This window comes from Strix uralensis, chromosome 15 (assembly GCF_047716275.1).
Source record: "Strix uralensis isolate ZFMK-TIS-50842 chromosome 15, bStrUra1, whole genome shotgun sequence".
Classification (NCBI taxonomy): domain Eukaryota; kingdom Metazoa; phylum Chordata; class Aves; order Strigiformes; family Strigidae; genus Strix; species Strix uralensis.
The window spans coordinates 7,311,846-7,324,760 of NC_133986.1; the positions used below are offsets into that span (position 1 = coordinate 7,311,846).

General features: G+C 39.2%; 1 protein-coding gene across 1 annotated transcript in view; it reads right to left on the bottom strand.

Annotated features, from left to right (window-relative positions):
- Positions 1-12,324, bottom strand: part of LUZP2 (leucine zipper protein 2) — a 197,485-nt gene extending 185,161 nt beyond the window's left edge. The window contains exon 1 of the mRNA XM_074884575.1: positions 12,080-12,324. Within this exon, the coding sequence (XP_074740676.1) occupies positions 12,080-12,141 (62 nt within the window). The 5' untranslated portion in view covers positions 12,142-12,324. The remainder of the gene's footprint in view (positions 1-12,079) is intronic.
- Positions 12,325-12,915: the final 591 nt, after the last annotated feature.

Here is a 12,915-nt window from a genome sequence, read left to right on the forward strand (position 1 = left end):
AGCATTTTTTTTTTTTAATCCTTTGCCTCAGTTTATTTCTTTTTATTATTACTCAAAAATAGATGTAGGATTCTGCTCATCCTGCCTATTGGTCCAATCATGCTTGAAATCCCATTTTACAAGTCTAGCCATTTTCAAAAGTGCAACTAACATTTTTAGCATGGATTTAGAGGTTATATGAAAAGCTGCCATTTCATAAAAGGATTTGAGGCCTGAAAAGAGTCAGATCTTTCTCTAAAGTAGATTTGGAGGGGTACCTGCTATGCAAAATTTGCAAAAGCTTCAGAGCCAGTTAAGAGGAGAGTATGAAAAAGAATGCCCAGTTTCACATATGTAAGGGAGTTGTTTGGAACAGCCCTCAGGCTGTGTCAGATGCTGCTGCAACAGGAGATCACAGTGATAACCCAGCCCAGCTAGGAAAAAAAACACCAAGATAACAGAATGCTGAGTAAGCATTTAACAAAACACTAATTTCTCAAGTTACTTTTTCAGTAGCGTTAGACCTATGCCATCATGGCATCAACTAATGGGCACTATCAACATAAATATACTATTCTGTTGAAATACAAGGAATCTACAGAAAGTTTTTCTCTTTTTTACACTCAAGTACAAGACTGTCCAACCAAAAGACTGAAAAACTGGAAGTTAGCAGAATAATTCCAGATTAATGTATTTGCCAGAAACAATGCTTGCCTCCAGTATAATTTCTTACATTTGAAGAAAGTGGCAGGATATAAAAAATTAAAGCCCAGTTTTAACTGCAGAAATAATTTGATATTTTCATCTGCAAAAGGTGTACCCAAATTTGATGCCTCAGCTGTTGAAAAAAGATTCAGCTGTTTTGATGCATTTCATTCTACGGAAGCAGAAGTATACACATCTATTCAAGCCACTGAGAAAACATAGCCAAAAATCAATTTTTCATACTTCATTATGTGCCTACAACTAGAAATCCTTTACAGAGGCACATACACTATACATATTTATGTATTCTCCCTTGAGCGAAAGAGATCTTTTTACATTCAAAAAATACACTAATGGAATTGGATACAATTTTGCAGTCTTTAGTTTCTTTTTATCAGCACCCACAATGATGTTTTGCCATCTACTCCAGATGACATGACTTTCCCACTGCCCCCTTCTCATTAAATTAACGAGAAACAGGTAAGAATTATCTCCATCCTCATTAGTGTATGGTAAGTAATGAGCCCTAAGGAGATTTCTAGACACACACAATCTATAAAACAGCATTATCTGTAGAACAATGAAAAATTTACCCTTAAGTTAGCATTAGGTGTACATCATTTATGAGGTTTAAAGTATATAAAGCATAGGTATCTAGCACAAAAGGAATGTGTGCTATTGACCTAGAATTGAGGTAAAAGTGCTAGCTTTTAACTGCTTGTGTATTCGAAGACTTTTAAGCCATATTTTTAAATAATTTTAAGATTTATTTTAAAGAATTAAACCTACACCAGTACCATAATTTACAGGTCATAAGCAGTAACAAGCAGGGCAGAACAAGTCTCCTTCCTTCCAATGTTTTCCCACACACTACATGCATAGCATTTTTTTTTTCATCTTTGTATAGCAAGAGTTGCACCTTAATGTAGCTAGCCTCTGGTAAGATACAGGTAAACAGAGTTATCTCTAGAATAGTATCTGTACTCCCAACTTATTCATTCACCACATAATGTCCCCTTTTATCTACCTCCTCCTAACAGATACCAAAATTGGTCTGGTTTTGCATCACCCCCCTTTGATATCTTATCTCATCCTATTAGGTCCCAGAATGGCTATGGCAATTTCTCACTTCTGACTTTGTATAGTGAAACTTCCCAACAGTTTCCCTGCAAATCAGGTGGTTGGGGGGATTGCTTGGATACGTATGTTTGTTTCCAGCTTAGCCAACAACTGAATTGCTGAAAACACACCTACTTATTTCTCCAGGTGGGTCCTTGCAAATGTTCACAAGAACAAAGATTCTGTTACCTGTCTGAATATTCTTCTACAGGAATGGCTCAAGCTACCTTAAGGACTATTTCATTTCCTAGAACATGGAAAGATTTAAGACAGATGAAATTACTCCATACTGCTTCTTGCAAGGTTTTTTCACCTTCCTCTGGTAGCAGCCACGCTTGTCAACAACACGTTGTTCTACAGGTTTAATCCAGTGTGACAAAAGCTTCATGTTCCTGTAATGACTAAATGCTAATGGGAAAGGTTTTCCATTACACATAGAAGTACCATTTTAACATGTGACAATCATCCATCTTAAGCAGCAGAAGAAACATCTATCACTACAGTAGAGTGAATGCTGTGATATTTAACCATGACTGCAGTATCAACTTCTGTACATCACCTATTTGATGGAAGTAGCTTAAACCTTTCAGATTACATTTTGTAAGCCACTGATGGGGGATTCATTTCATACAAAGGGAACATATATTCCTTAAACACTTAGTTCTGGTACACACGTCCTGTATTTCTTACTATTTCAAAAGCTGTTTAAATTTCATCAGTCTAGGTACATATGAAACAAGGGATACCACATACTTCCACATTAAAACTGATAGAAATGCAAGTTTTTCTGAGTCCATTTGAAGAACTAATTAATATTTCTTTAAAGCAGATTTTACCCTTTAGTTTTTACAGCAATTTAATTCTTTCTGCTTCCAGGAACAGATAACACTCTTCCCTTGAGCCAAAAGAGCTCCAGCTGAGTAGAAATTAGGGAAGGAACTAGGATGTTTGAAACAGGGACAAAGAGAGAGGTATGAGTTAAAGAAAAATATTAAATTAAATGTCTGCTTTCATAAGCTTTCTTGAGCCAAATACAGCACATCTGTGTATACTGAACAGCAGATATCTGTTTTACAAGTAAATAAAAAAGCAACTGCAGAGAAGTCTCTATTCACTATCTATGCACTTGAGGAGTGTATTTTTTTCATACATCATTCATGTATGAAGGCAGAGGTTTCACAGAAAGCAGTATTGAGACTGATTTTTCACCAATTTAAATAGCACAGGCTGTACTGATTGCAAAGTTAGAGATGCTTAACGAAGGAAACAGAAGGGAAGCAGCAACACTGCCATGGGTTTTGACCCCCCCCCTCGCCCCATTGTCATCTAGGCACCATGGTTACAGATTCATTTCCCAAGCCTTACCATTTGCCAAATAACCTTATTCCCTCAACTGAGAGTGACAAAAAGCAAGCTGCAAGGCTAGGCTTTCTAAAGGAGGTCAGGATGAATTGATAACCATCACAACTATTTGGTATCCCCCGTACACATCAGCAGACAATAAGTCTAATTTTCAAAGCATATAGCTCTCATTTACGTTCAGATGTTCACAAGGTTTGTGCAGCCAACATGTTCTCCCATTTTGAAACTCAAAAGGCATCAGATTAGATTCGTTCAGCTCACTTAAAGAAAATCCACTGCAGATTATAGGTATTAAGCCTTTTGAAAATGTATGGTCCCTTGGCAAACCTTGGCTCCCTTCATGGAAGGAAGAAGAAAACAAAACCAACAAAAAAGCCACAGTGCCTATTTTTAGAGGAGCACGTGCCAGGAACTTCTGTACTCTCTGTAGAACAGAGGGGTAGATCTGCAGCGGAGCTGACGGACTCTGCCAGCCACTAATAAGTAATAAGAATACAATGGTTATGGTGCATCTTTTGGCACAGGAAATAAGAATTAAGCATCAACTGATAGGTTTCAGCAAAGCAGCTCAAAGGTTCAGCTACTTACTAAAGACAGATGTTTGATTTACACCCCGGCTGAGACTCACCCCATCCTGAAAAATATTTCTTTACAAAAAAGCTGTAAGCGAAGCAGTAGTAAAATTGATTTTATTTCTCCATTTTCAAGAGACATTCTCTCTGCACATTGAGCACACATTTCATTACGCTGCATGAGGAGAAAGAAACTTCCTCAACAGACAATCTAATGCCACCCAGAGCACAGCTCCTTTTCAGTCTTGTCAGTTCAATTTTTCCACACATTTTTTTTTTTTGTCTTCCACATCTCAGTAAAATCTCAATTTTTTTCCTTGTTTGTGCCACAGGCTAGCCTGAAACCAACACAGGACTGCAAAATCATTCAGACACAATGAGGATGGTGTACGTAAGGTGGACACAGTGTATTACTGGGCTTATTGTCACTCTAGGTCCCTTGGTTCACCACGCGATTCTGAGGTACAAAGTCATAGCTTCTACTTCTGTAGTCATTCACATCAACAAAAATCACAGAAACACCTGAAAAGCAGTATCAAGTACTGAGGATCCAGCATCTATATAGTACTAGTAAACAACCACATTTTGCTTACCAGAGCCCTACGTAATTTGTCTTCCGTTCCCCGCCCACTACTAGACCAAGTTTTATAAAGTCCCATAACAACTACTGAAAATATGTTAAAGCATTATACTATAGTGAAATCACAGAGATTGTACCCCATCAAAAACCCCCGTTCGCCTGTCCTTTCATAGAGGGTGTTTTGATGCTCTCTAAGCAAGAGCATAGTAGCAAAGCCAGTGATAACGCACATCACTGGGTAAAAGTGTGGTGGCCTGGAAGACATTTGTAATGAGAAGTTCGAAGGATGTTTTGCTGCACCTCCACCTCCAACTAAAAGAGAAGAGTGTTAATTCTGCAATGAGATGGGAGTCAGCAAATACGCACTCAGTTTTCCAAGTGGTGCCATTTGTCTGTCAGGGGGTAAATCTGTTTTTCAATCAGCTTCCACTTTCATAACCGACAACTGAAAAGGAAACCTAGCTACTTCCTATAAGGAAACTGTGAACATAAATCAACCAAGTATGACCACTCGTAAATAGCGACAATATGAATATGTAAATGGCTGGAAAAAATAACCATTTGGGTAAAATACACTAGCTGGCAGCATACTAGACTTATCTTCTTAAGATAGCACGTGGAGACAAAGCACACCAGAATTTTTTGACACTTTTCTACTCCTTTCCTTAGAAGCTATAAATCAATATCAACAAGTACGATATTGAGAAATTCCATAGACACCTGTTTCTTCAGCTAAGTCATACACATTGATTTCTCTCATGGTTCACCGAAGTACTGTTTGTCTCAACAAATACAGCTGAGACTTCAGAGGGAACACTACAAAAAGCATTGCTAAGGTAATACACAGTAAAAGTAAAGATTAATAAACATGGGAGTGATATGTGTTAAGGGGTAAGATGAGTAAGTAATAGCACAAGAAGGAAAGAGAGAAAAATCTGTAGTAGCACACAAAAACTGCTATTTGATGCAATGTCATATTTGTTCTTCAGCATTTCTAAAAGGTAGTTGCCACTCCGATTTGTTTGAAATAGCAAATACAACAATACACACCTTAAACATTTGCACAATATTAAGATTGAAGGATGGTATGAAAGATGTTTATTCTTCCTGACAAACATATTACTTGTCTTCCATACAGACAATATTTACGGATCTGACCCTTACAAGACAGCTGGCGCACTCACTGGGCAAAACTAAGCAATGAGAAGCAGCACTGTTTTTGACAAGTGGCATAAATGAGATTTATTTGTCTACACAGTGGTACATCATAAGGATTACTATCTGTGAACAGGTTTCTGTTAAATATAGAAAATAATATCAAATGCAGAATCTCACAGAAGGAGGAATTACAAGTTTAGGTTAAGATATCCTTATATTCTGCCCTAGCTATAAATTAATAAATTAGAAAGAAACAGGAAAGCGTCAGCATTATAATTTCTCTAAACACAAAGAATACATTAAAATGTCAAAAGTAACTCCATATCAAGTCTCCTGGGCAGAAATGCATTATACATAACAAGCAGAACTCCAACTGTTCTATTACATTAAGACTGAATTCTAGAGATCTTCAAGATTCACCTGAGATCACATGGAACTTGAAAAATATTTTAAGTGTAGACTAGATCAAGTCTAAAACAACTATTTCCTTGAGGTTATAAAAGTTTTTAGCAGCATCCTTTCTTCCCCTCCCCTCATTTTTTTCTTCCTCCTTCTTCCTTTCACATTCCAGAAATCAGAAAAGAAACATAAATGACAAAACCACACAAAAGAATCTATTTTTAATTTTTTTGGCCAAACTGAGGAAGACTTTCTTTCTGGATTTCTAATCTAGGTTGGTGAGCTTAAATTTGTAGAGCACTTTTAAATGTTTCAGCCCAGATAATAACGTAACATAGCAAGCATACCACTTCCAAGGGGATTATTCTTAACCAAAAATTAGCTTTATCATAACAGCAGAAAATCCCATAAAATTTAAAACTTTTGAACAAAAAACATTCTCTCCCCCTGCTCCACCAAGCGCAAGATATATAGATACAAAAAACGTGTGGTTGCCCTATTGTAGAGGGGCTGCAAACATGGAGAAGCAAGCCTATTACATCGGGTTAGCATTAAGAATGTATGTGTTTATGCACACACATACTCTTTTATCTACAGTGCAGTTAAAATACAGGGATTCCCAAACTACCTTTAAGCAATCTCATTCTGATGCCGAAGAAGTTCACCTACAGCACATTCTTGTTCACTCTTCTACACCAGATAGAGGGACCCCACCTACCTTGTTTTAAAGCTACATTGAAAATCTCGGCCCTATACAGCAGCCTGCAGATTCAACAGGGCTGTGTACCCGGAGGCAGGATGGTCGGTGACTGCACTCGTGCCAATAAAACAGTCTCTCATTTTGCCATTGCCAGTTTTATAGTCCAGCATGTGCTCCCCTGAGGCCATGGACTTCATGCAGGAGGAGATCTAGTGGTTTGGTTTTGTTGGTTGGTTGGTTTGTTAGGGGGTTTGGCTGTTTTGTTTTGGGGTTGGGGTTTTTTTGTTTGTTTCTGGGGGATCTTGTTTATTGGTTTTTTGGTTTTTGTTCTTTTTAAATATGTCACTAGAGCTCAAAACTTTTCTCCCAGAAGAAGGAAGAGGCTTTGTTTCACCAAGCAGCTTCTAGCTTGCTGTATTAGGCACTTGCTTGTAAGTCATCAAAATAAAGCCATCAAGCTAAACACATTCCTTGAAATAATGGAGTTGTACCACGGGCAAATTTGTCCCATTATGTTTAAAAACAGATCACAACAAAGAAGATGGTTCTTCAGGTATAGTAAGGTCGCTAGCAATATGCTAAATGTCACTTCTGTACCTCAAACGTAAGTTCTTACAAGCCATTAACCAAATATGCATCATCATCCACATTGATAGAAATCAGAAAGCTTTCACAGCCCAGAAAACTCAGACAGCAAAAGTGTGAAAGGAATTCTGAGCATGAGACAAGTGATAGAGTTAATGCCCCTACGTTTCTGAAAGAATTCAGAAAGCAAAATATTAAGACAGTCTCTCTTATCCATCAAACCTACAGTAAAAATGCATCATCTTTTCTGCTAAAGAAGTAGCCTACTACCACTCTGCAGAGTTCACCTTCAATCACGGGGAAAAGGAAGGACGCTGCTGGACATCAGCCTAGGATCTCAAAAGTGAGGATTGCCTTTGGCTACCAGCTGGAGCGTGTAACAATGGTGTGGCTACAGCCCAGGGCATCAGCACACAGCGAGCTTTGTTCTTCCACCTCAAAATCTAGAAAGGAACAGGGTTGCCTCTACTCTTGTATCAGTCTAAATGGAAAAAGTTAGTTTCAACATCTGATTATAGCCCAAACACTGTTTATAAGATGGGAAAGAGCTTAAGAACTAGAAAAAATTATTTTTAACATTCTCCTCACCCACCCCAGTATAATAACATCCCCTTTATTGTTCCTCAAGTCTCAAACTGAGTCCTTCATACACCTTTATCTGAGAGGAGGGAAAGACAGTATTTTCATATTCCTTAAAAATTAATTACCAAAACCAAAAAACATAAAGAAAATAGTCAACCTTGAAAATACGTCCAGGGAAAAAGAAAGCATTTAAGTTAGGTTCTCATGTTTACTAAGTGAATTCACTATATTTCTATCACTTCCAACACTAGACATACACCAGATCAACACCCATACCTTCATTAAGCAACATCCACCTACCAGAAACAAGCACACAAGTTTTATCCTGCTACACACTACAGAGGTGGCATTCTTCTGAAGCCAATCTATTACAGATTGCTTTGTAACATCAGCCTAGTAGGACTGCCAAGTGAACTGCAATTTTAGAGAAAATGACCACCAGCCATTTCTCTGCCATTAAAATAATACAAGTTGTGCCTTTTACAGCCCTGTTGTTTGCACATCCATTTCATGAGTTGCTGTAGTAGTAATATTATTATTGTTATTAAAGTGCATCTTGTTGGGTTTATGGCCCTGTTCTCAGCTATAAAACATTCTACTTCAATCAAATTATTCAAAGTCTTGCATCTTTGTCATATTTCATGTGTGGACAAAAAGGAATTTGCTGTCGTAGAACAACAGGAAAGCTTTGCTTCACACGAGGCTTCTTTTAAGAAGTCAGATTTTTGTCCTTTGGACAAAAGAAATTTCTTGGAGATCAAACATTAAAGTATCCAGCCTCTCAATAGTAAGGTTCAAGCAATATTCAGAAAACTGTCCTTTTAGCTAAAAGTAGGGAAGTCTCGTTAGACAAGATAATCTGTATTACAGCTCTTAGTTACTGACCGCAATGACTGACTTGATGCAAGCGTTCCCTTCTACAAATAGCTTTCCAGTGAGAATGTTTAGGTGTCTGGGGCCACAAAACCACACAGGTGGCTGCAGAATCAGACCCTGTGCCCGTTATACCCTATGTGCACTGAGAACTCAGTACAGTGTGCTCATTTCTGAAGTAGTAGTAAAAAACTATGCTGTCTTCGGCATAGTATGAAAAAAGTCACACGTACACAACCATCACATCAGATCTACCAAAACCAAGATGTCCAACGAAATATAAAAGTGGACAGGAAAACACAAACCTCAGACTAGTTTTACCAAGTTAAGTTCACCTTCAAAAACGTTTCCCTTCACTTTTTATAAGGCTGATTTTAGAACAGTAATTTTTATTTATCCCATCAAAACATACGTAATTAACTGGACAAATACACTTCAATCTTGTTACCTCTTTGGCACTACAACCAACTGGAAATATGATTAAGAGTCACCACTGTGTCTCAAAGCTGAAACAAAACTGAGTTTAGGTAATACAGAAAATATAATTCATTTCAAAAACATGAACTTTCTGTAATTTGATAGGCATTTGGTTCATGCATATTAGTTAGCTGTATACAGTTCTGAAAATCAAAAGTTAATAACAAATGCTATCTTAAAAGTGACAGCTGTGTATCTTCCTCTTTAACAATACTATGAAATAAGAAAAGATGGCATGCTGGGTATGATGTGTTAAAGTTGAGCTCATCAATTCATATTTGTTTACAATTAAGCTTGAGGACACACCGAGGTCTTCTAAAACTATCACCAAGTCACATGCAAAGAGAATGGCATCACCACATGACAAGGAACAAAAAGCAGCAGCTGTCCACCTCTTCAGCAAGTACTGCCTCACTGACTTCAGCACCGATGTATGAAATGGAGATACTGTGCTTCTGTACAAACTTTAAAAAAACGAAATCCTCATGATGGAAAACTTTCTGCCCTGCAAAGTCACTGCTTCCTTTACCTTAGCTAAGCAATTTCACACAGCAGGATATTAGACCCTGTTTTCTGAGAACACAAATAGTCCTGCAAACCTACTCTCTTTGGGTCCAACCAATGAAATAACTCTATGTTCACAAGAAATACTAACTGCCACAGACAGAATTGCCTGCTGCTGAAGGAGATTAAAGCATAATCTCTTTCCAGTAGATGGCATGTCGATAGTGCTGTATCATTTCTTAAACTTCCATCATGTGCTGTTGAAAAATTATTCGTGTTCTACACAGCCAGTTAAACATCAAGTGACTGAAAGCAACTGCTGAACAGAATAGTCCAGGACTTCCATAAATCTCCAACTCTACAGTAGAGTTTCAGTCTCCTTTTAAACAGGATGACCAAGCTGGTATCAAAAGCAAAACTTCACTTTGCAACACATACTGTACTTGGGTGGAATTTTAACTGGAATTTCTCTGACATTGATCATTTTCATCCCTCTATTACATAAGAACATAACCCATCATGTGCCACAAAATTACACTCTTATTAAAGTACATCCATTCCTCAGAGTCATACTGCTCATAACCAGTATCCACATCCCAACTTCAACTTCTTCATATTCTTTTCAGCTATTTTTTAAACAGCAGGGAGGGACTTTTTTTTCTTCCTTTTACAATTGTCAAGAATGAGCTACAGTTCATTTCTCATACAGGTATTATTTTCTCAAGAAGATGAGGACCTGCTTTTAGGGCTTTACACTACATACCTTGTCTCTGTTTAGTCCCCTGAATGTTCAAGTAGTTTGTAAGACTTCACAAAAAAACCATGAAAATTTAAAACAGTTTTCCACGTCTCTTTTCACTATGGTTTAATCTGCAGAAGCTCATGCAAGATACAAACCTGCATCTGTGAAAGCTGACTTGATGCTTCCTCCCCTCTTTATTTCTAGCCTAATTTAGCAAAGAATGTATCACTCTTAAATGAGTGTAAAGTTATTAATCCAAATTGACAAGAAGTTTCACACTTGACTGCTAGTGAATGCTGCCTTAGACCACTCATTAAATCAGAAGAGATCACTACTGAATCACAAGATACTACAATTGTCCTCCAAGTGTTAGATTTCAACCAGCATCAGAGTGGTTTGTCTGGACTGGCACTGTAGAATCCCCACATCAGAAGAGTTATCAAAAAAAAGTACCCCTCCCTCACCAACCACCCCCTCCAAAGGAGTGAAGTAATTGAAGCATTTTGATATTCCCAGTTTCTCCCTGTGTTCCATTCTCTTCCCACTCAAGAGATTTTCACAGGTATTATTTGCCGGTCTTTGAGTATGGACAGTATGCACTTCTGCTCTACCTGACTTAGTACTTAGCAGGCACACGCTTGATTCTTTTATTTTCTTTTTTTTTTTTTTAAGTTTCAGTGAACAACTGAAGCTTAAAACATGCAGCGCTTCTGCAAAAAGCTGCTTCAGTGCTGATTTTACAGTTAGAAACCAGGAATAAGGGAAAAGACACATTTCCCAGATAAATGTACATGCTTATATCCACTGATAACACACTTTATGGACTTGCTACCAAGTAGCCAATAAACTTCTAACAGAGCTGAGAAATACCAGTCAAAATCTGGCCTTGATTTTCTGGTAAGGAACTGGAAGTTAAGAGACCTGAGCAGAGAGCAGCGTCATTTTAACAGATGTGCTCTGTATCCAGCATTAACTTTCCATCTGTGTACATCAAGACAATGGGATAGAGTATCTCAGCTTCATCTTTTCTTCGCTGAACATGTTATGTCTATAGCATGGAGAACACACTATCTCTGAGCAACTGAGCAGTACACATTATTTTATCAGAACTCTACATGGTCAGAACAGGTTTTATTTTAAAGCTGCAATAGATTTTGTTCATATTTCCCTCAGTGATTTATTATACTTGTAGAGAAAGGAATGCTGCTAGATTGCAGCAACTTTTTAACACGATTTCTGGCATTGAGATAACACTGCAAGATCTCACCTGCGTTCCACAGTAAGAGAAGGTAAACCCTAGTCTGTGTTCAGATATAGAAACCTAAACTGAGATGAGATTGTTGAAGTGTTTATATTTTCTGCACTCTATAAGGGAAAACGTTCCCATGTTCTCCATTTCAGCTGTTTGGCTTTCCAACGAAACAGAGTCTATCTGGTTTTACTGCTGTATATACGAAGCTTGTATTTGTTACTGTCTTGTTACATCACACAAGCTGTGGGTCAACTTATACAGGAGTAGCTCTTTTACAGCATTAAAAAAGCCTAGAAACACCAGGGGAAGACTCAGTATCTTTCAGAAGATCGGGAGGGGGAGGGGGAGAGATAAGAATCAGAGAAGATATCTGCTCTAAACTTCCTACCCCAGTAAAAGCTGAAATCTGTATTATTTCTCTTGAGAGCACTGAATCTCAAAAAGCAAACAGAACAGGAGAACTCTCAGCAATATCGCCCTCGGTACTCACCTAGCGCTGAAGACCAGTGCAGGAAAGAGAGGCAGCAAGTAATAAGCAGAGATGAATCTCATACTGGGGCTCCTCTGTTGTGTTCCGTTCGTCGCTACCCTCTTCACACCGACTCTTTCCCCCTCTGCCCGTCTCTTCCCCCGCGGCTCCGGAGCCTCGCCTCGCCCGGGGAGCTGCTGCGGGAGGGTCCTGCCTCCGCCGGAGCAGACAGACCGACAGACCGAGTAGGGAAGGGAGCTCCGGGGGGGGATTTGAGCTCCAGGAGTGATGTCACGCGGCATAGCGAGCTGCCGCTGCCCCCCCCACCCCCCCCGCCCCTTCCTCCAAGCCCGGCCTGCCACCCCCCCCCCCCCGCCCCCCAAAGCCCGGCCTGCCCCCCCGCCCCTCCGCAGCCCGGCGCCGGCTGGTGCCGCGCCCCGCAGGCTGTGCCGGTGCCCGGCGGTGGAGCGGCGGCCGGGCAGGGCTGGCACACGGCGCTTCGCTCCTACCGCCGAACGGAGCTGAGCAATTCTTCCTGGAAGGAAAAAAAAAAAAAAAAACTACAATGGAAACGCCACCGCTATTTAGCAATTAGTGTCTTGATTTGAAGTGAATCTAGACAAGATTGGTGAGAGAGAGGCAGGAATTGTTCCAAGTAGCTGACAAGTTACAGATCAGCCTGCCACTACATCTGGAAAGGTATCATTTCTGCAAAGCAAGAATTCACAAGTTACTATTTCAATTAAGTACTCATTCCCCCCAGTGCCACATCAAGTTGAAGAGCAGAAATAGCTTCCAAAATGGTATTTTTAAACATTTATGTCATCTCTAAAAGCCCTCCATCAGCTGAAGCAACT